At 41.7% G+C, this 22,008-nt stretch overlaps 1 protein-coding gene across 3 annotated transcripts in view; it reads left to right on the forward strand.

The window, feature by feature from the left end:
- The first annotated feature begins 4,813 nt into the window (after positions 1-4,813).
- The window catches only part of LOC111143535 (glucocorticoid modulatory element binding protein 1), a 31,077-nt gene continuing 13,882 nt past the window's right edge, over positions 4,814-22,008 (forward strand). The window contains exons 1-6 of one of the 3 annotated variants that reach the window (XM_022497356.1): positions 4,814-5,094; positions 8,182-8,338; positions 16,346-16,458; positions 17,152-17,276; positions 18,315-18,418; positions 21,549-21,706. In XM_022497356.1, coding sequence (XP_022353064.1) covers positions 8,211-8,338; positions 16,346-16,458; positions 17,152-17,276; positions 18,315-18,418; positions 21,549-21,706 — 628 coding nt within the window. In that variant the 5' untranslated portion in view covers positions 4,814-5,094; positions 8,182-8,210. Of the gene's footprint in view, positions 5,095-8,092; positions 8,339-16,345; positions 16,459-17,151; positions 17,277-18,314; positions 18,419-21,548; positions 21,707-22,008 lie in introns of those variants that run through there. The other 2 variants (XM_022497355.1, XM_022497357.1) reach the window with 2 other exon arrangements.

Here is a 22,008-nt window from a genome sequence, read left to right on the forward strand (position 1 = left end):
GGGGACGAAAGGTGAAGGAAGCCTGGGTCCCCGCCCGGGAGGAGACCCTCGGAAGCTTGGCGGGGGAGCGGGAGAGTGGGTTCTGCTGAGGGAAGGAGGCCCGAGCTTCACCCGAGGGGCGCCTTAGAGGCCTCAGCCATTCAGTCCAGGGGAAAAGAGGCAGGTGCTGCTGCGAAGGCGTGGCGACACGGTGGGTAGTGGGAGCTGGGGACGAGGAAGAAGAGCTTCAGGGAAAGTGAGCAGGCCCCTGCTTTCCCTGAGGTGAGGGGGCAGTAGGAAGACGCCTCAGAGCCTCCTCAAGTAGGAATAGGAAGGGTCCAAATCTGTGAGGGTGTGAGATTGAGTACCTTCTGATATATAGGTAGAGAACGGGATGATCTGGTGTGTCAGGGGATGGGAAAACCCATGTTCTTGAGGGCCAGAGAAAAGATAGTTGAGGGGAAGAAGCTTAGAATACCCCTACTTTCAGAAATGACAGGGGAATTGGCCAGGTGTCTCCTGAGGGGCATGAACAATGACAGCAGAATCTTATCTGAGGGTCCTGGAGAGTGATCCACCTGACTTAGGCATGTCGAGCCTTGACGTACAAATCCGGGGAAGTCTTGACTATCCAAGGAAGTGGAGAAGGTCTGAATTCTCTTAAGATGAGAGAAATCTCAAAAGTACTTCCTGCCAGACACAGAAGGGGCCTTGTTTGATGTCTCTTTAGGAGAACCAAGAAATGGGATTCCTCCGTAACCTGGAGAATGAGGAAGAGGGAGAATCAGGTCATTCCAGACTCACTGAGAGGGATTCCTTTCTTCTCCCTTGCCTCTGCTAATGGTTACCAAAGTGCTTTTGGAAGACTTTTTCATTAAATGTTTGGACTGTCTTCCCTAATTATCAGCCTTGTATCAGTTATGGGTACTGACTTGATGACTTTTTCATTAGTCATTAGTCAACCATTTATTCATATTTACTTCAACGAACATATTAAATAGCTGATTTGTATTCAACTTCATGGGGTTAGCTTGGGCTCTGAATTGGTCTTGTCCTAAGCAGAAGTCTCCTAGACTCTAGTGTGATGATCCTTCAAAGAACACTTCTTATCTCATTGCTTCCCCAAGCACCTATATAGTAGTCTCCAATATGTGACTTATCCCAAATTTCATTTGTTATGGCTGTGTTCCTCACAGTGGTCCTGTATAGCCTTCTTGTTGGCTTTATTACATTTGATAGTGTCCTGTATCACTTACTGAATACATGAGAAGGAATGAAGAAGAAAAAAAATCAAGGAGTTTTGGCTTCAAGTAATAATAAAGTTTTAATTTGGAAATTTCTTAAGAATAGACTGCACAGTTGGGGTGCCTGGGTAGCTCAGTCCATTAAGCATCTTTACTTTGTCTGGGATCATGGTCTCAGGGTCTTGGGATTGAGCCCCCACCCCATCTGACTCCCTGCTCAGCAGGGAGTCTCCTCCTCCTTCTGTCCCTCCCCCAACTCATGCCTGTGTGCTCTCTGTCAAATAAATAAGATCTTTAAAAAGTGGAAGAAAAAAAAAAAGGCTACACAGTGTATTAAAATTCCAGTGCAGTATGGAATAAATAAATACATTTTGGGGTTAGAAAATTTCAGGCTATTTGCTATTTCTTTTATTCCTTTTCAGCTACCAACTCTGATGTTCCTGCAGTCATGTGACACTCCTAATCCTGCCACATTTTATTTTATTTTTTTATTTGACAGAGATCACAAGTAGGCAGAGAGGCAGGCAGAGAGGAGGAAGCAGGCTCCCTGCTGAGCAGAGAGCCCAATGTGGGGCTCGATCCCAGGACCCTGGGATCATGACCTGAGCTGAAGGCAGAGGCTTTAACCCACTGAGCCACCCAGGCACCCCTCCTGCCACATTTTAAACACTAGCTTCCAGGAGTGCCTGGCTGGCTTAGTCAGTGGAGCTTGTGACTCTTGATTTTGGGGTTGTGAGTTTGAACACATGTTGAGCACAGAGATTACTTAAAAACAACAACAACAAAAAGAAACATTGGTTTTCAGAACACAAAAAATGAATTTAATCTAGAGTAGGTCATATGTCATTAGTTTTTTAGTAGCTTATGTGAGTATTCATGTACCTACATTCAAGTTATCTGTTTTATCTTTGAAAATAACTACAAAGTAATTCTTTTCACATAAATATGACATCTTTCCTTTATGTGTGTTCCCCTAGAATTAGAGTGTTGTATGATTACACAATGAGTACTCTCAGGCTCCTTCTCTGAAATACCCAAAGGAGCAACTCCGTCATCTTGCCTCAGGAGTTTTTGTTGCTATAAACAAGAGCTACTTTTCAGTTTATACTCACCTCAAAGAGATGACCTTGCAGTTAGCCAGTGTAGTCTGTAGAGCTGGTTTCGGGTTACTTGTTAGGAATGTGGTATTTAGGGTAGTAAGAGATACTCAACCTAAACTTGCTTCTCTAAAGAACGTAAGAATTGCCATGTTGGATCAGACCTTGTGTCTCTTAACTGACACTGAGAGACATATTGTGGATGATTATAATTACCTTCTTGGATAAACTTAGAAGGTTAGAGAACATTCCTCTTGAGTTCCAAGGTGTGGGAGGGCTAAGGAGTAAAATATGAGTTCCCATTGAGGAAAGTATTAATCAAGTAGTTAGTCAACCACTTATTCTGAGTGTTGTAGAGAGGACTCAACCTTAGGGTAGAACGTTAAAACTAGAAGCATCCTTCTAATTCTCCTCCTCTAACCCATTAATTTACTCAAGCTATTTTTTTTAAAAGATTTTATTTATTTATTTGACAGAGATTACAAGTAGGCAGAGAGGCAGGCAGAGAGAGAGGAGGAAGCAGGCTCCCTGCTGAGCAGAGAACCCGATGTGGGGCTCGATCCCAGGACCCTGAGATCATGACCTGAGCTAAAGGCAGAAGCTAAACCCACTGAGCCACCCAGGCGCCCCTACTCAGGCTATTTTTTAAAATTGTAAACCACTGTTTTAAAATAATAAATTCTGTAAGTTTGTTATATGATAAAGTTTACATCTTTTAAATTCATTAAAGTAATAGTAACGAATAGTGCTTGACAATAAGTGTCCAACAAATGTTAGCTGTGATTCTTTTCATTCAAGCTACATTTTTATGATTCAAGCTTTGAAGATATCTATTGGTTCAGTTATTCTAGGATTTGATAGCATTTGTTTGCTTCATCATATCTTTTTGTCTTTTTCTAGATTCCAAGGTCCTAATTGTTTTGGTTCTCTTGTCGGCAGCCAGCTGAACCAGTTCACTGATTCTCTTTTTTAATTATTTAATTATTCATTTATTTTTTAAGATTTTATTTATTTATTTGACAGAAAGAGAGAGAGATCACAAGTAGGCAGAGGTAGGCAGAGAGGAAGGAGGAAGCAGGCCCCCTGCTGAGCAGAGAGCCAGATGCAGGGCTCCATCCCAGGACCCTGAGAGCATGACCAGAGCAGAAGGCAGAGGCTTAACCAACTGAGCCACCGAGGCACCCTGATTCTCTTTTTTTAATCCCTAGTTTTATTTTTTTTTAAGGTTTATTTTTGGGTGGGAAGGGGCAGAGGGAGAGAGAATTCTGAAGCCGACTTCCCACTGAGCTTGGAGTGTTGCAGAACTCAATCCCTGAGATCATGACCTGGGCTGAGATAAAGAGGCGGCCACTTAACTGACTGAGCCACCCATGTGCCCCTATTCCTAGTTTTAAACCTTTAATTTATGGAAGTTCAGATAGCGTACTGTAATATTTTGCAATTAATTTTTTTCTCTAATATGTGACAATATCATGCATCTCTTTTCCTTAATTTCTTAAGAGCAGATACGCTGTCCCTTTTCATCTCCAGTGAGCCTAATTCTGTGCCTGATGTGGAGTAGAGACTCAGTAAATATTTGTTGAACTGGCCAAAATGACAGACATAAGCTTAGCCTAGCTACCTAAGCAAATTTATATCCCCTAATTTAGAAAAGTAGAAAATTCTAGAAGTCTTTTAGGGCAAGGCGAGTCATTCACTACACAGAAATTTATTACATACCTGTTATGTGCCAGATTTCCTTAGAAAGTTTTGGGTAGGCAGTTTTGTAAATAGTCTGATATTTGAACACTATTTATTTACTCCTGTGTTCTGGGTACTGAACTAGTTATAGGGGAGCTGTTGAAAAAGAAAAGCAATCTCTGCTCTCCCAGGATGTAGTCTGGTGAGGAGAGGCTGACAAAGTGAGTTAATGGTTATGACAGGGATGCTGCAGCAGGTACTAAGGAAGCAAGAATGCAAGCTTATATCTAGTCAGGGAAGTCATAGGCCTCCCTGTAAATGAACATGTATGTATATGTGTGTATATATTTTATTTTGTTTTGTTTTATTTTATTTTATTTATTTTTTAAGTAAACACTATGCTCAACATGGGGCTTGAACTCATGACTCTCAGATCAAGAGTTGCATGCTGTACTGACTGAGCCAGCTAGGCATCCCAGGATATGATGTTTTATTTATTTATTTTTTTAAAAAAGATTTTATTTATTTATTTGACAGACAGAGATCACAAGTAGGCAGAGAGGAATGCAGAGAGAGAGGAAGGGAAGCAGGCTCCCTGCTGAGCAGAGAGTCTGATGCGGGACTCGATCCCAGGACCTTGAGATCATGACCTGAGCCGAAAGCAGCGGCTTAACCCACTGAGCCACCCAGGCGCCCGGATATGACGTTTTAAATAAGTTATAAAAGTTTAGCAGTGACTAGCCAAACAGGAAGGAGGAGAATTCCCGGTAGAGGAAACAAGTGTGAAGACTCAGGTGAAGAAATATGGCATGTTTGAGAAATTTAAAAAAAAATCGGCGACAGGAGCCCACAGCATGAGAGGAAGAACTATGAGAAATGAGGCTAACATGTGGACAGGGGACAGACTTGGAGGATTCTATAAGCACTGTTAAGATGCTTGCACTTCAATAGCAAAGGGAATCCTCTGAAGGATTCTGAAATGGGGAAATGGCCTGTGGCCTTTAGTAAGATGACTCTGTCGGCTCTGAGGATAATGGAGTGGAGAGCAAGACCAGAGATTAGGATACTGAGGAGAAGCAGCTGGAAAAATTCAGGTAACAGTGTGGCGGCTTAGAATATGGTGGTGGCAGCACAGATGGAGGATGGGGGATGGTTCAAAGAAAACTACAGATGATAGAATGGATAGGATTTGGTGGTTGATTGGATTTAGAAAGAGAAGGCTGAAAAATAACTCGGTAGTATCTGGCTTGAGAAAATAGGTAGAGGATAGTGCCATTTATAGAGGCAGGAAACAGGAGCAGGTTTATGAGAGAACATGAGTTCAGTTTAAGGTGTCTACAAGATAAATTTTAAGAGGCATTTGGGTACAAGTGGTATAGCATTCAGGAAAAAGGTGTGAGAATCATAAAAGGCAGAAGCATAAGTCTGATATAAGGAATTTTAACTAGGTCAAATACAAACAAAAATTGATTGAACCAATGTGTCAGTGCCATGATGAACAGGGCCTGTGGGAGACAAGCTTTTTATTTTTTTATTTTTATTTTTTTTAAGATTTTATTTATTTGTCAGAGAGAAAGCGAGCACGCACAAGCAGGCAGAGTGGCAGGCAGAGGCAGAGAGAGAAGCAGGCTCCCTGCTGAGCAAGGAACCTGATGTGGGGCTCGATCCCAGGACCCCAGGATCCTGACCCAAAGGCAGTGGTATAACCCACTGAGCCACTCAGGTATCCCAAGACAGGCTTTTTTAAAGAATCAACTCCTAGGGGCGCCTGGGTGGCTCAGTGGGTTAAGCCCCTGCCTTCGTCTCAGGTCATGATCTCAGGGTCCTGGGATCAAGTCCCACATCGGGCTCTCAGCTCAGCAGGGAGCCTGCTTCCCTCTTCCTCTCTCTCTGCCTGCCTCTCTAACTACTTGTGATCTCTGTCAAATAAATAAATAAAACCTTTAAAAAAAAATAAAGAACTCCTGCCCTCATAGAATTAAAAATACCAAAAAATAAAAAATTAAGAAAAAGAAAGAAGCAGTACCTCATAGAGAGTATAGTTCAGTTATGGAAATAGAGTTCTGTTCAGTTAACTACAATACAGAGCACAATGTGGTAATCATTAAAAGAGAGCTACAAACCAAGTGTTGGGGGACTGTAGACAAGAAAATGCTTTGGCAGGGGCTTTGTGGCAGAGGGGGTTTTGAACTGGGTCTTGAAGGGAAAAGTTGAGGGAAAAGAGAGTTTGGGCTTAAGGAATAACAAAGGTAATAGAAACCTGAAGGTACCTATTGTATATTCAGAGTACAGGGGGAGGCTGGTATGGCTGGCACTTGAGGTTCTAGGGGAATCGCAGTTGCAGATGAAACTGGAAAACTCTTTGGGGGACAGATTCGGGAGACTTTGAGTGCCATCCTTAACTATGCATATTGTAGAAAAGCGCTGTGACAGAGCCAGATGTGGATTTGGTTGTCTACCAGTCCCACATTCAAACGTGCTTCCACCATGTGCCTACTCTTATCAGCATATCCTAATCATCTCACATATCTAAGTAAACACAGTGCTCTTACCTATACTCTCTTAAGTGACTCCTTTCTTTGCAGCTGTGAGAACTAACCACTGCAGAATATCCAGGGGCCCTCAGAATTTTCATGAAAATTGGGATGATGCTTTGAATTACATTAGAGTCAAGGAGCACCTGGTGTTGGACACTGGTTTCCCCAACAAGTCTGCAAGGGAGATGTCAGGCAAGATCATCTCTCCCTTCAATCTGAGGCAAAGAGATAGTAAGAAGTTCCTGGAAGACATACAGTTGGATTCAGAATTTATTAAACAACCACACAATACAAATCATTTTTCTTCCTATGCAGTTTATTTCATTTAGCGGATACTTTATTTTTCCTTTAAAGATTTTATTTATTTATTTGACAGAGACAGAGAGAGAGGGAACACAAGCAGGGGGAGTGGGAGAGGGAGAAGCAGGCTTCCCATTGAGCAGGGAGCCTGATGCTGGGCTCAGTCCCGATCCCCATACCCTGGGATCATGACCTGAGCCAAAGGCAGACTCTTAACAACTGAGCCACCCAGGTGCCCCTTACCGGATCCTTTTTAAATAATTCACAAAGGACGGAGCATTTGGTGAAGTGCAGTGGCTATTGCAAAGAAAATAGATGATTCCTACTTTCTAGAAGCTTACTGTTTGGGATGGAACTAGTGGTGTGCTGGAAATCAGTTCTCCAGGAAAAAAAAAATATCCTGACCTCTAGTGCTTGCCAATACCTATGGTGTATACTCCCAGCATCACTGATTTCAAGCTACCAATTTGATGTCACTAAACTCAGAGTTGGGAAGAGATGTGCACAATTGATTCTTTTTTTTTTTTTTTTAAAGATTTTATTTATTTGTCAGAGAGATTAAGCACAGGCAGAGTGGCAGGCAGAGGCAGAGGGAGAAGCAGGCTCCCTGCTGAGCAGGGAGCCCGATGTGGGACTCAATCCCAGGACGCTGGGATCATGATCTGAGCCGAAGGCAGCCGCTTAACCAACTGAGCCACCCAGGCGTCTCATGCACAAGATTCTTAAGAGCAGGTTCCAAGGCACTTGGGTGGCTCAGTTGGTTAAGTGTCTGCCTTTCGCTCAGGTCATGATCCCAGCGTCCTGGGATCAGGTCCTGTGTCAGGCCCTCTGTTCAGTGGTGAGTCTGCTCCTCTCTCTCCCTCGTCTTCTCTCAAATAAATAAGTGTAATCTTAAAAAAAAAAAAAATGAGCAGGTCCAGGACAATCACAAAACCTAAGAAAGCCTAAATCAGCAAGTGAGTACTAAGGCATTTCTGGAAAGATCAGAGCCTAGGTCAGCCTCTTCTCACAGTTCCCCTCCTCTTCAGAGGACTGCGATCTTGGAATTGGTAGTCATAATTATCTTGGTGTTCCTTTCCTACAATTGCCATTTTTTCTTTATTTTTTTAAAGATTTTATTTATTTGAGAGAGAGAATGAGAGAAAAAGAGCATGAGAAGGAGGAGAGTCAGAGGTAGAATCAGACTCCCTGCTGAGCAGGGAGCCAGATGCGGGACTCAATCTCAGGATCTCCAGGATCATGACCTGAGCTGAAGGCAGTCGCTTAACCAGCTGAGCCACCCTGGCGCCCAATTGCCATCTTTTCAAACCAGACCAAGTCACTCGTGCTTCTTCTTTCCGACAGCAGCCCAGCTATCTGACTTCATGTGAAAGATGGCTAATGCGGAAGTGAGTGTCCCAGTGGGGGATGTGGTTGTGGTACCCACTGAAGGAAATGAAGGAGAGAACCCTGAAGACACTAAAACCCAAGTGATCTTGCAGTTACAGCCTGTGCAGCAAGGGTAAGTGACTAGAGATTTGGATCTTCTGAAAAATTTGGGAGGTTTAAAGAGTGGGGAAATTATAACTATGTGATTGCTTAGCACAAGGGAATATTCAACATCAATCTCTCTCAATACTGGCTAAGTTTTCATCTTTATAAAGTATTGTGTGCTATATTTGTCATAGTTGTACTTATTACAGCAGTTACTGTGTCCTTGTCTCTTTCCCTCTTCTCCACTGTAAGCTCTTTGAGGGTAAGTTACATGGCTCCCTCTTACTGATGCACACTGTTGAGCACAGGGCCTTGGTACAAGGCTATTTTGTTCTTTTTTCTAAGATTTTATTTATTTATTTGACAGAGATCACAAGTAGGAGAGAGGCAGGCAGAGAGAGAGAAGGGAAAGCAGGCTCTTTGCTGAGCAGAGAGCCCCAATGTGGGACTCAATCCAGGACCCTGAGATCATGACCTGAGCTGAAGGCAGAGGCTTAACCCACTGAGCCACCCAGGCGCCCACCTTGGTGCAAGTTTACTGAAAGACAGTATAGTTAGAGTCAGAGGAGATTAGGCAAGGCAACTACAAAAGTTTTCCTACCAGAAGCAGTCTGGACCCTAAGGGGTGGACAAATCAATCAAGCTTATTTTATCAAAAAATACATGTCAACAACCTACTATTTTTTAATGTATTACACAGTGTTGGAAGAAATTATCGCACATGGTTCTCACCATCATGGAGCTTGCAGTCTAGTTGTGCAAACCAGAAGTACATATATGTAAATAAAGAGATCATTTACATGGCAAAATCTAAGAAGTACTGAGTATCGTGGTTAGGAAGTAGCTTGAATTCAGAGGATCACTATGAATTTGAAAGAAGATATAAGACTTTTTAATTGGTCTTGGAGTTTATCTTTATTTATGTATTTATTTATTCATTTATTTTTTAACATTTTATTTATTTGACAGAGAGATAGAGAGAGCCAGAGAGGACAAGCAGGGGGAATGTCAGAGAGAGAAGCAGGTCCCCACTGAACAGGGTACCAGACGTGGGGCTCAGTCCCAGGCCCCTGGGATCATGATCTGAGCCAAAGGTAGATGCTTAACCATCTGAGCCATCCAGGCACCCCCTGGTTTTGAAGTTTAAATAAGAATTATATCTACAGGGCGCCTGGGTGGCTCAGTGGGTTAAAGCCCCTGCCTTCAGCTCGGGTCATGATCCCAGAGTCCTGGGATCGAGCCCCACATCGGGCTCTCTGCTCGGCAGGGAGCCTGCTTCCTCCTCTCTGCCTGCCTCTCTGCCTGCCTCTCTGCCTGCCTCTCTGCCTACTTGTGATCTCTATCTGTCAGATAAATAAATAAAAAAAATCTTAAAAAAAAAAAAAAGAATTATATCTACAGAGAGAAGGAGGGGGTAGTTAGTTATTTTATCTTGAGGAATGTATGAAAGATTCTTCATAAGATTAGAAATGTTCTTGGGGCATCTGGCTGACTCAGTGGAGCATGTAACTCTTGATCTCAGGGTTGTGAGTTTGGGTGCCATGTTGGGTGTAGAGATTACTTAAAAAAAAGAAAAAAAGGGGGTGCCTGGGTGGCTCAGTTGATTAAGCATCCAACTCTTGATTTCAGCTCAGGTCTTGCTCTAAGGGTTGTGAGTTCAAGCGCCGCATTGGGCTCCACACCAGCGTGGAGCCTACTTAAAAAAAAAAAAAGCGTTTGTGGGATGCCTGGGGGGCTCAGTCAGTTAACCTACGGCCTTTGGCTCAGGTCATGATCCCAGGGTCCTAGGATTGAGTCCCGCATCGGGCTCCTTGCTCAGCGGGGAGCCTGCTTCTCTTTCTGCTTCTGCCTGCCACTCTGCCTGCTTGTGTGCACGTGACCTCTCTCTCTCTCTCTGACAAATAAATAAATAAAATCCTTAAAAAAAAAATGTTCATGGGCAAACACATAAGTAACATACCTTGTCTTAAACACTTAGGGAGAAAGACAGTTAACCTCTCTTGGTAACTTAAACTTTTTAGTATAGGATATTTCAAATATACCCCAAAATTTAAGAAAAATGCTGTAATGAACCCCCATATACACACCCATCACCCAACTTCAACAATTATCAACACATGGCCAGTCTTATTTCATCTCTATATCCACCCACTCTTGAATTTTTTGAAGCAAATCCCAGACATTAGTATGTATCTTATAAAAGTAAGGATTTTTTAGTTTTTAAAATTTAACCATAGTTTGCTGACATTTCTGAATATTGAAGGAAATATTCTAAGATCTGTGAAAGAAAGTTGATATAAATACTGATGGGGTGCCTGGCTGGCTCATTTGGACTATGTGACACCTGATCTTGACGTTGTGAGTTCGAGCCCCATACTGGATGTAGAGATTACTTTAAAAAATAATAAGGGACGCCTGGGTGGCTCAGTTGGTTAAGCAGCTGCCTTCGGCTCAGGTCATGATCCCAGCGTCCTGGGATCGAGTCCCACATCGGGCTCCTTGTTCTGTGGGGAGCCTGCTTCTCCCTCTGCCTCTGCCTGCCACTCTGTCTGCCTGTGCTCGCTCGCTCTCTCTCTCTCTGACAAATAAATAAATAAAATCTTTAAAAAAAAAAATAATAATAATAATAAAATCTTAAAAAATAATTACTGACATACAGTGAATAGAATGATTAGAATTTTTATTTGCACCAAAAGATTATGCTTGCTTATTCAAATTCACTTGTTTGGGAACTTCAGTTGTTATGTACACACATACTTGCAGTTGTTATCCTTTGAGGAAGGGTAATGAGGAAGAATTAAAGAGTAGATTCTTTAATGCATGGCAGCTTTATTTTCTCTTAGAGTCATTGTTTCTTCTCTCTTTCCTAAAGCGCTCCAGTTGTCACTTATCCTATCCCTGCTAGAGACAGAGAACACTTCTCAACTACTTAGAGATTTAATTATTTTGAAGATTAGTTCCATTTATTTTGTGTGTGTATCTTTTTTTATTTTCCAAATGACATTGCTCTCATTTCTTGATTAGATTATAGGCATCTTTGTACAACATTGACTCCCCAACATACTGTTTATACTGAATTTGCCATATGAGCAAATGAATACATTTTCAGGTACTGAATTTTGAGATGCCGGCTAGTCAATGCTCAGTTGATTTCTCTAGTTGTATTTTACTTACTTACTTACGTATTTATTTAGAGAGTGAGCAAGCATGTGTTCAGTGGGGAGGGGCAGAGGGAGAGAAAGAATCCCAAACAGGCTCCATGCTCAGCATGGAGCCTGACATGGGACTCAATCTCATGACCCTGAGATCATGACCTGAGCTAAAATTAAGAGTTGGACACTTTGGGGCGCCTGGGTGGCTCAGAGGGTTGAGCCTCTGCCTTTGGCTTAGGTCATGATTTCAGGGTCCTGGGATCAGTTTGGGCTCTCTACTTGGTGGGGGGCCTGCTCCCCCCTCCCCGTCTGCCTGCCTCTCTGTCTACTTGAGATCTCTCTCTCTGTCAAATAAATAAATAAAATCTTAAAAAAAAAAAAAAAGAGAGAGTTGGATACTTAACTGACTGAGTCACTGAGGCATCCTAGGAAATTTTTTCTTTCTTTTTTATTTTATTTTATTTTATTTATTTATTTGACAGAAAGAGCGAGATCACAAGTAGGCAGAGAGGCAGGGAGAGAAAGAGGGGGAAGCAGGTTCCCCACTGAGCAGAGAGCCCGTTGCGGGCCTCCATCCCAGGACCCTGAGATAGTGACCTGAGGCGAAGGTAGAGGCTTACCCCATTGAACCACCCAGTCACCCTGGAAATTTTTTCTTGATAAAACCTTGTATATAGACTGTGCCCTTACTTCCCACAGCAAGTGCAATTTACTGATTATTGAAATTATGTATAAATAAGAATTTCTTTGGGGTGCTTGGGTGGCTCAGTCATTATGTGTCTGCCTTTGGCTCAGGTCATGATCCCAGAGTCCTGGGATTGAGTCCCTCGTTGGGCTCCCTGATCAGCAGGAGGCCTGCTTCTCCCTCTTCCTCTCCCCTGCTTGTGTTCCCTCTCTCGTGGTCTCTCTCTCTCTGTCAAATAAATAAAATCTTTTAAGATAAATAAATAAATAAATATGAATTTCTTTTTTTTTTTTAAGATTTTATTTATTTATTTGACAGACAGAGTTCACAAGTAGGCAGAGAGGCAGGCAGAGAGAGAGGAGGAAGCAGGCTCCCTGCTGAGCAGAGAGCCCGACTCGGGGCTCGATCCCAGGACCCTGGGATCATGACCTGAGCTGAAGGCAGAGACTTTAACCCAATGAGCCACCCAGGCGCCCTAAATATGAATTTCTTCTTCTTCTTCTTTTTTTTTTAAAGATTTTGTTTATTTATTTGACAGATAGAGATCACAAGTAGGCAGAGAGAGAGGAAGGGAACCAGGCTTCCCACTGAGCAGAGAGCCCAACTCGGGGCTCGATCCCAGGACCCTGGGATCATGACCTGAGCCAAAGGCAGAGACTTAACCCACTGAGCTACCCAGGCGCCCCTGAATTTCTTCTTTTAAAAGATTTTGCACATACTGGTCAATTTAGAGTGAATTTACTGAACTTACTTGAAGCAGTGGTTTCTCATGTTTATCATAATCCTCATTAACTGACCAACTACTTATTGAGTACCGTGCCACGTTCTAGTTAGTATTCGACACACTAGACATACAAAAATTGAATAAATAAATAAGACTTGATCTCTGTTCTTGGGAGCCTCTGAGACTGTGCCCAAGGAGAGGCAGACAGCTGAACAAATATATAATATTAAGTGTTATATGCATTGTGACAAAAGCCTGAATTATAGCTGGGTCACAAAGGAGGAGATAGGTGATTATACTGGAGGGTTTTTTGGAAGAAAAGGCATCATAGAGGCTACTCATTAAAAAACAAATAGGAGGGCACCTGGTTGGCTCAGTCAATAGAGCATGCAACTCTTGATCCTGGGATTGTAAATTCAAGCTCCACATTGGGTGTAGAGAATACTTAAAAAATAAAATCTTGGGGAGGCCTGGGTGGCTCAGTCAGTTAAGCCACTGCCTTTAGCTCCAGTCATGATCCCAGGGTCCTGGGATCAAGTCCCACATGGGGCTCCTTGCTCAGCAGGGATCCTGGTTCTCTCTCTGCCTCTGCCTGCCACTCTGCCTGCTGTGCTCTCTCTCTGACAAATAAATAAAACCTTTAAAAATAAATAAATAAATAAATAAATAAATAAATAAATAAAATCTTAAAAACAAACAGGGTCACCTGGGTGGCTCAGTCGGTTAATCATCTACCTTTGGCTCAGGTCATAATCCCAGGGTCCTGGGATCCAGCCTTGCTTTCAGCTCCTACTTTTTCCTCTCCCACCCCCATGCTTGTGCACTGGCATACATGCTCTCTCTCTCTCTCTCTACCATGCTCTCTCTCAAATAAATAAATAAAATCTTTAGAAAACAAACAAACAGATGAGGAAGGTTGTTCTGGGGAAAGGGGGAAGTAGAACAAAGAGGGAAGGTATGAAAGATGACAATTCTGGGAACCACAAATAATTTGGTATGACTAGGGCTTGGATTATAAGGTGAGGTTTAGGGAGACGTGAAACCAGGGGCCCGATCTTGGAGCAACTTAAATATCCTATGAAGGATTTGGGGCTTTTTTGTAACAGCAAGTAGAGGGTTCTTGAAGGGTTTTAAGGAGGGGTTTACGTGATCTCTCCCATAGGAATATAGAGATCAGGAGATGCAAGGAGACTAGTTTAGACCAGAGATGCTGCAGTCTGAATTAAGGCAGTAGCAGTGGAAAAAGAGACAGGGAGGCTGGCTCGTGTTAAGTAGTTACATCTGGTAGGATTTGGTGGCTGAGGATGTGGGAGTTGAGGAGGAGGAAGAGGGAAAAATCTGATGTAATCCCCAGGCTTCTGTCTTAGGCTGTAGAGTGCTGGTGGTGCCATTAACAGGGATAGGAAATATAAGAAGAGTGGTTTGGGAGAGGGAAGAGAACTTGGTTATTTTAGACATAATGAATTCAACAAACTGCTATGGGACATCCAGAAGCGTTTATTCATTTAGCAAGTAAACTGTGTCCTGGTGTGAAATTCAGAGGAGAGGCCTCTGTGCTAGAGGCGTCACCATGGGGGTGCTGTCAAGTAACAAGATGCAGGGGCATCTGGGTGGCTCAGACAGTTAAATGTCTGCCTTTGGCTCAGGTCATGGTCCCAGAGTCCTGGGATGGAGCCCCACATTGGGCTCTCTGCTCTGTGGGGAGTCTGTTTCTCCCTCTCCCTTTGTGCTCTCTCTCTCTCTCAAATAAATGAATAAAATCTTTTTTTTTCTTTTTTAAAGATTTTTATTTATTTATTTGACAGAGGGAGATCACAAGTAGGCAGAGAAGCAGGCAGAGAGAGAGAGGAGGAAGCAGGCTCCCTGCTGAGCAGAGAGCCCGATGCGGGGCTCGATCCCAGGACCCTGGGATCATGACCTGAGCCACCCAGGCGCCCCTAAATGAATAAAATCTTTTTAAAAAAAGATGCAATAGTTAGTACATTAAGTTTATTATAGAAATTAAATGTTGTTAGTATATTTTATTAGGTTATCTGAGTCCATTTCTTAGAAGGTAAAACCATTTAATTTTTTTTCTTTTTTAAAAAAGATTTTATTTGGGACGCCTGGGTGGCTCAGTTGGTTGGATGACTGCCTTCAGCTCAGGTCATGATCCCGGAGTTCCGGGATCGAGTCCCGCATCGGGCTCCCAGCTCCCTGGGGAGTCTGCTTCTCGCTCTGACCTTCTCGCTCATGCTCTCTCTCACTGTCTCTCTCTCAAATAAATAAATAAAATCTTAAAAAAAAAAAAGATTTTATTTATTTATTTGACATGGAGAGGCAGGGAGAGTGGGAGAGGGAGAAACAGGCCTCTTGCTGAGCAGGGAGTCCGATGCGATGTGTGGCTTGATCCCAGGACCCCGGGTTCATGACCTGAGCTGAAGGCAGTTGCTCAACGACTGAGCCACTTAGGCATCCCTATTTATTTAAAATTTTTTGAAAAGGAGGTGGGGATGGAGAGTAGGAGAGTCAGAGAATTTTAATCAGGCTCCACACCCAGTGCAGAGCCTGATGCAGGGCTCAATCTCACGACCCTGAGATCCTGACCAGACATGAAATCAAGAATCCTGTGCTTAACGACTAAGCCACCCAAGTACCACAGAAGGTGGAAACATTTTACAAAGACTTTCCCTAAGTGATACGTCTAGTTAATGCTAGTTACTGTGTCTCTGTCTCTTTTTTCTTTTCTTTTCTTTCCTTTTTTTTTTTTTTTTTTTTTTTTACTAGGCTCTGTTCATATCAATAGTTTGGTTATGATCCTTTGAAAAATGCTAAAGTGCTAAAGAAAGACTAAAGTATCCAGATTCCAACAAAGGACATCAGCTTCTATGGTCAATGATCTTTTTTTTTTTAAGATTTTATTTATTATTTATTTGACAGTGAGAGAGAGGGAGAGCACAGTTAGGGGGAGCAGCAGGCAGAGGGAGAGGGAGAAGCAGGCTCCCCGAAGAGCAAGGGGCCCCACTTGGGGCCCAATCCCAGGGTCCTGAGCAGACCTGAGCAGAAGGCAGATGCTTAATCGACTGAGCCACCCAGGTGCCCCGGGTTCTTCCTGTCTTGTATTGTCCGACAATATTACTTTTTAGTCTTCTTAGGATAATTCTATAATATAACTTAATCTTATACTTGAAGCAATATTTTATGTTATAAGCATTTAAGGTATGAAGGGAAAAGTCTAGTGTGAAACAGTAACAAGTGGTGATGTAAAGATAGTAGCAAGAGGAACCTCCCTTTGAGGTGAGAAAGTTGTTGATTCATGTCCATGGTCGTAGCTGCTAAGTAGTCCTGGGTAGCTTGGAGTTTAAATACAATGGGAAACTATCAAAGCACTAACATAGAGTTGTAAAGTATATTTATTTTATTCCTTTTGAGATAGATTATAACAAATTTCTTAACCCCATGCTGTGAATATTAATTTTTTCATGATTTATGTAGTTTGTTTATCGATGGACACTTTTACAACAGGATTTATGAACCTGGGTCCGAGAACAACACAGCAGTTGTGGCAGTAGAAACTCACACGATTCACAAAATTGAAGAAGGGATTGGTAAGTCTTTTTGTTATTCTGGTATCTTTAACCTTAGCTTCCTTGGTTGAGATTTCGTGCCTTTTGTGCCTTATATTTTCCCCCAACCCAGTACGCCCTACCAGGGCTGCAGCCATGAGTTTGATGATGGTGCATCTAGAGACACCACTGACTAGGCCCGTCAGTTGATTATTTAACATCAGTTTGCTAGGGTGCTGAAAAGAGTTTTCATCTACAAAAATTCCACAAAGAAATTAGAGCCTCAAGGTTGATCTGTCATGAGGGAAGTTGCTGATTAGGACGTACGAGGTGTTGATTGGAAGGCAGTCGGTGGAAAGAAATTGAAAAAAAAGTTTGAAACTAGACAAGCCAGAGTTTAAATCCTGCTTTCTCACTTCTTAGCTGTATGTCCTTGGGAAAGTCACTTCAACTTTCTGAGTTGCACCTACATACATCGGAAACAATTATTGCCTCCCAGGATTGTTGTAAGAACTAAGTAAGATTAAGCATGTAAAAGCACATAGGACAGTATCTTGGATGTAGGGTGAGCTTGGTAAGAGAGCTGTTATGTCAAACTTCTTCCAGAAGATTCCAAAACGAAACCAGCCAATGTGAACTGTTAGCTACTCAGAGGAACCAAGAGACTAGAGATTTTGAATTAAGTTTTTGGGAAAAAGCATTCAATAAATAACTGATATTTTTTTCCATTTTCAGATGCAAGCACTATAGAAGCAAATGAGGATATGGAAATTGCTTACCCCATAACTTGTGGGGAGAGCAAAGCCATTCTCCTCTGGAAGAAGTTTGTATGTCCAGGAATAAATGTGAAGTGTGTCAAGGTAATTGCCTTTTCTCCTTACTGGGGTCTGTTTGGGGGCTCCTTGTTTTCAAAGAGTATACTTTCAGTGCCTCTTCTCTCTTGTCTGCTATATCAACGTTTTCAGTTTTGTGGCTATAGTCCCTATGATGTCACAGAAAAAAAAGGGGGGGCTTTGGAGTGAAATTGGCCTGGATTCAAATTCCACGCAGAACACAAGTTCTGTGAGAGCTGAGAACTTGGATTGTTCGCCAGTGTATCCCCAACACCTAGAATGATGCTTGGCATCTTTATCTATAAATGTTTGTTAAATGAATGAATGGAGTCCCATCTCTATGACTGGGTGACCTTGAACAAGTTAATATTTCAGAGTTAAAATGTGAATAATGTGTTAAAATATGAATAATCGTATGTTAAAATATGGATAATCACACTGTACGGTTGCTAGCAGATAAAATGAGATAATATATGTAAAAGGCCTTATAGAAGTGTGCATTAGAGTTTATTGAAAATTATTACTGATAAAACTAAATTCTCATGAGAGCACAAAGTGGAAATAATTGCTTATTCTGTGTCCTTTGGTAGCCACAGCAGTACCCATGGATGGCAGTCACCATCGGTGGCATCATCCTAGAATCATTAAGGATTACCGAGTTTTGAGGCTCTGCAGTGATAGTGGTTTCTGTGGTACTTATTCTTTCCACCACATCCTGAATCTTGTCATTAGGGCTTGGTAGGTTGCTTCTGTTTATTTAAATAGCCTTTGCAACATTGGACCCAAGTGCCTGATTTAGGGCATGAATGGATTCTAGATGCTAATCAGTATATTAATCTCTGATCCTCCTCCTGTCTTCTGTAGCTCTGTACCAGGACAGGGCACTGTGCCCAGAGAAGGATCATCTTCTCTGGCACAACAGGGCAGGAGGCTGGGAGATACAAGGCTATGACTTAAGATGCCATCTGGGTATTTTTCATATGTAACAAATAGAGATACCTTTCTCTTTCTCTTGACCTGCCTAAGTTGACCTTGGGTTAATTGGGACTTTTCTTTTTACTTTAGTTCAATGATCAGTTGATCAGCCCCAAGCATTTTGTACATCTGGCTGGCAAGTCCACCCTAAAAGACTGGAAGAGAGCCATTCGTCTGGGTGGAATCATGCTCAGGTGAGCTTTAATAACAAGCACGTACCGGGTGCCTGGTTGGCTCAGCTGGAAGAGCTTGCAACTCTTGATCTCAGAGCCCCACATTGAGTGTAGAGATTACAAAGAAAATAAAAAATAAAGTAAAAAACAAAAAAGTGCAAACCTGTTGTTTTATTTTATTTTGTTTTAAAGATTTATTAAGTTATTTCAGAGAGAAAGAGTGCAGAGTGGGGGACGGAAGGAGAGTCTTTTTTTTTTTTTTTTTTTTAAGATTTACTTGTTTATTTTAGAGAGAGAGAGAGAGAGCATGAGCAGGAGGGGCAGAGGCAGAGGGAAAGAGAATCTCAAGCTGACTCTGCTGAGTACAGAGACTGTTGCAGGGCTCGGTCTCATGACCCTGAGATCATGACCTGAGCTGAAATCAAGCTGAAACCAAGAGTTGAGTGCTTAACCTACCCAGGTGCCCCTCAGCACATACCTTTCAGCTGACTTTGGGACACTAAATCATGGTAGAATACAGATAATTTAGGATTTTCTATTTAATTCAAAATTTTTATTTCCTCTGAAGAATTGGCTTGTGCAATCCAGGTATTAACCTTCATCAGCCAGTTCTTAAAATCCCTGTGAGAAAAGGAAGATTGACTTGAATTCACTCTTCCCAGCATTTAGGGCAAATTTTTTCTGATGTCAGGATGTTTGGATCCTTTCTGGGCCGAGAAGCTCGGGGGTAGATGACAATCCTACTTGAGATCACCAAGTACAGGCAGGGCTAAGCCTGGTGCTGAGGAAGCGTGCCGACCGTGGAGAAGTGTAGGCTGGTTGACAAGTTCTGTGATAATCTGGTAAGACAGAGGCGCTGTTGATAAGTCACCATCATGCTCAGTAAATGCAGTCCTTTCCATCAATATACCACAGAAATAAACTTCAGAATGTGTAATATCCTCACCCCCATCTTTATGCAGTAAGCTTACTTTTATAATTTTCCTCCCTCTGGAAAGGGAGGAACATTAACATTAACGTTAATTAGTGTTCCTTGAACACTCGCCTATTGATGGATTTTTAAAATGTGGTCAGGATTGGAAAGTTCCTTGCAGAACATGTATCAACACCCTTAAGAACATTTTACCCATTGTCTTTAATTCTTTTTAAGGAATCTGTCCTAAGAAAAATCTATAGTGCTTGTAGAGATTCAGGCATAAAGACATTTATTGCAACATTGTTGAAAATTATAGTCTGCTTTAGGGGCACCTACCTGGGTGGCTGAGTCAGTTAAGGATCTGCGTTCAGTTCAGGTCCTGATCCCAGGGTATCAGACTCCCTGCTCTTTGAGGAGCCTGCTTTTCCCTCTCCCTCTGCCCCTCCTCCCATTTGTACTTGCTTTCTCTCTCAAATAAATAAATAAAATCTTAAAAAAAAAAGAAAGTAATAGTCTGCTTCAATATACAGTCAAGGTATATCTATAGGAAATTTATGGCTCATCTAAACATATATGAGTATATACTATGAAATATTATGAAATTATTAAAATATTTCTAAAGAATTTTTATAGGAAAAATGCTTATGATGTAATAACAGAAAGAAAACAAAATATAAAATCGTGGGTGCCTGGCTGGCTCACTCGGTATAGCATGTGACTCTTGATCTTGGGATAGTGAGTTCAACCCCCATGACGGTTATAGAACTTACTTAAAAAAAATACATGTATAGATGGATACAAATATGTAGAGATATATAGATATGTAGATATGTAGGGGTACCTGGATGGCTCAGCATCGGTTAAGCATCTGGCTCTTGATTTCAGCTTAGGTCTTGATTTCAGGGTTGTGAGTTCAGGCCCCTCACTGGGCCCCATGCTGGGTTGGGAGCCTACTAAAATATATATATATATGTATATCAAACTGTGATTTTAGTTATGTAAAAAACAGACATACTTGTATACACATAAAATTTAATGGAAGAAAATATGCCAAAATGTTAATGTATCTTTGTGTTGTTGGATTTTTTTTTAAAGAGCAGTGGTTTTCTTTATAGTTTTATGTATTTTCCACTGAGAATGTTAATTTTTTCTTCACACATTATTTTATTTTATTTATTAAGATTTTATTTATTTATTTATTTGACAAAGCGAGACACAGCAAGAGAGGGAACACAAGCAGGGGGAGGGGGAGAGGGAGAAGCAGGCTTCCCGCTGAGCAGGGAGCCCGATGTGGGGCTTGATCCCAGGATCCTGGGATCATGACCTGACCTGAAGGCAGACACTTAATGACTGAGCCACCCAAGCACCCCTTCACATATTATTTTAATATAGAGACACATTTTAAAAAAAGAAATTATTCTAGATGATTTGTATGCAGAAATCAGTACTTAGTTAAAATTGGGAAGGAATACTTATAACTTTCATTATTGTTGTTCTTGGCTTGTTCTTTTTGCCCAGAAAAACAAGTACATGCCAACTTTCCTCAAATGTAAGAAGGAATCAGAATGCCTAAAAGATCTTTAGTGAAAGCCGAGTAACGTTATAACATAGAGTTTACTATAATTAAAATACCCCATGGCTTTGCTCATGGCCTATAATAACAGTGTCTTGTGAATTCAGTTATAAGGGCATTTTATAGTGGGGGTTTAGTATAATCAACTTTGCACTGTATTTATAGGAGAGTTGTTAGCCATTTTTTTTTTTTTTTTTTTTTTTTTTTTTTTTTAAGGAAAGAAATGTGCTGAAGTTTTGTCTCCAAAAGTGGCAACAGATCTTGCTGGTCTAAGAATACTAATACATCAGAATCTCATCATAAAATTCTCAGTTATGCTGGGATATATGAATTAGTCTTTTCTGCTTTTGGGTTTGGTTTCAATGAGATTCTATGGCGATACTCAGATGTTGTCAGAAGTGTGTCCCTAGCTAAAGCTTGGTGATAATGGGAAGTGAAACAATACTCATAATGAGCAGACTAGGGAGGGAAGAGGAGTACTTGTAAATATGGGCAGGACCAATGAAAATTTTATAATCCCAAGTAGAATTTTTGCAACCTAATGACTTTTAATCCTACTAGGTTTCACTAATCTATGGAATAGATGCAACAACGTTGTTTCTATTTGTCTCTGAGGCCTAGAGTGCAGGCTGAACTGGTACTTCTTATCTCTCTTTACACAGGAAAATGATGGACTCCGGACAGATTGATTTTTACCAACATGACAAAGTTTGCTCCAATACCTGCAGAAGCACCAAGTTTGATCTTCTGATCAGCAGTGCAAGAGCTCCAGTGCCCGGACAGCAGACAAGTGTGGTGCAGACACCCACTTCGGCTGATGGTAGGGGGTAGGAAACCACCTGAAAACCCAGTGTTTTTTAGTAACACTTTTCCCCTTACTTCTCTCTTGTGTTTCTTAATTTTAATTCTCATGAGCACTGATGTCCTTGTAAAGTGTGCTGATCTTGGGTGTGATTCCATACTTTAGAAACAGATCTCTTGGTTTTCTCCCAGATGATTCCTGTTGGCCATACCTACTTCCTTGTTTCTTTCTAACTAAATGGTAAACATTAGAAAGATGGTTCAGGGGCACTTGGGTGGCTCACTCAGTTAAGAGTCCCACTCTTGATTTCGGCTCAGGTC

The sequence above is a fragment of the Enhydra lutris genome, unplaced genomic scaffold (genome assembly GCF_002288905.1).
Source record: "Enhydra lutris kenyoni isolate GAN:26980312 unplaced genomic scaffold, ASM228890v2 scaffoldscaffold9, whole genome shotgun sequence".
Classification (NCBI taxonomy): domain Eukaryota; kingdom Metazoa; phylum Chordata; class Mammalia; order Carnivora; family Mustelidae; genus Enhydra; species Enhydra lutris.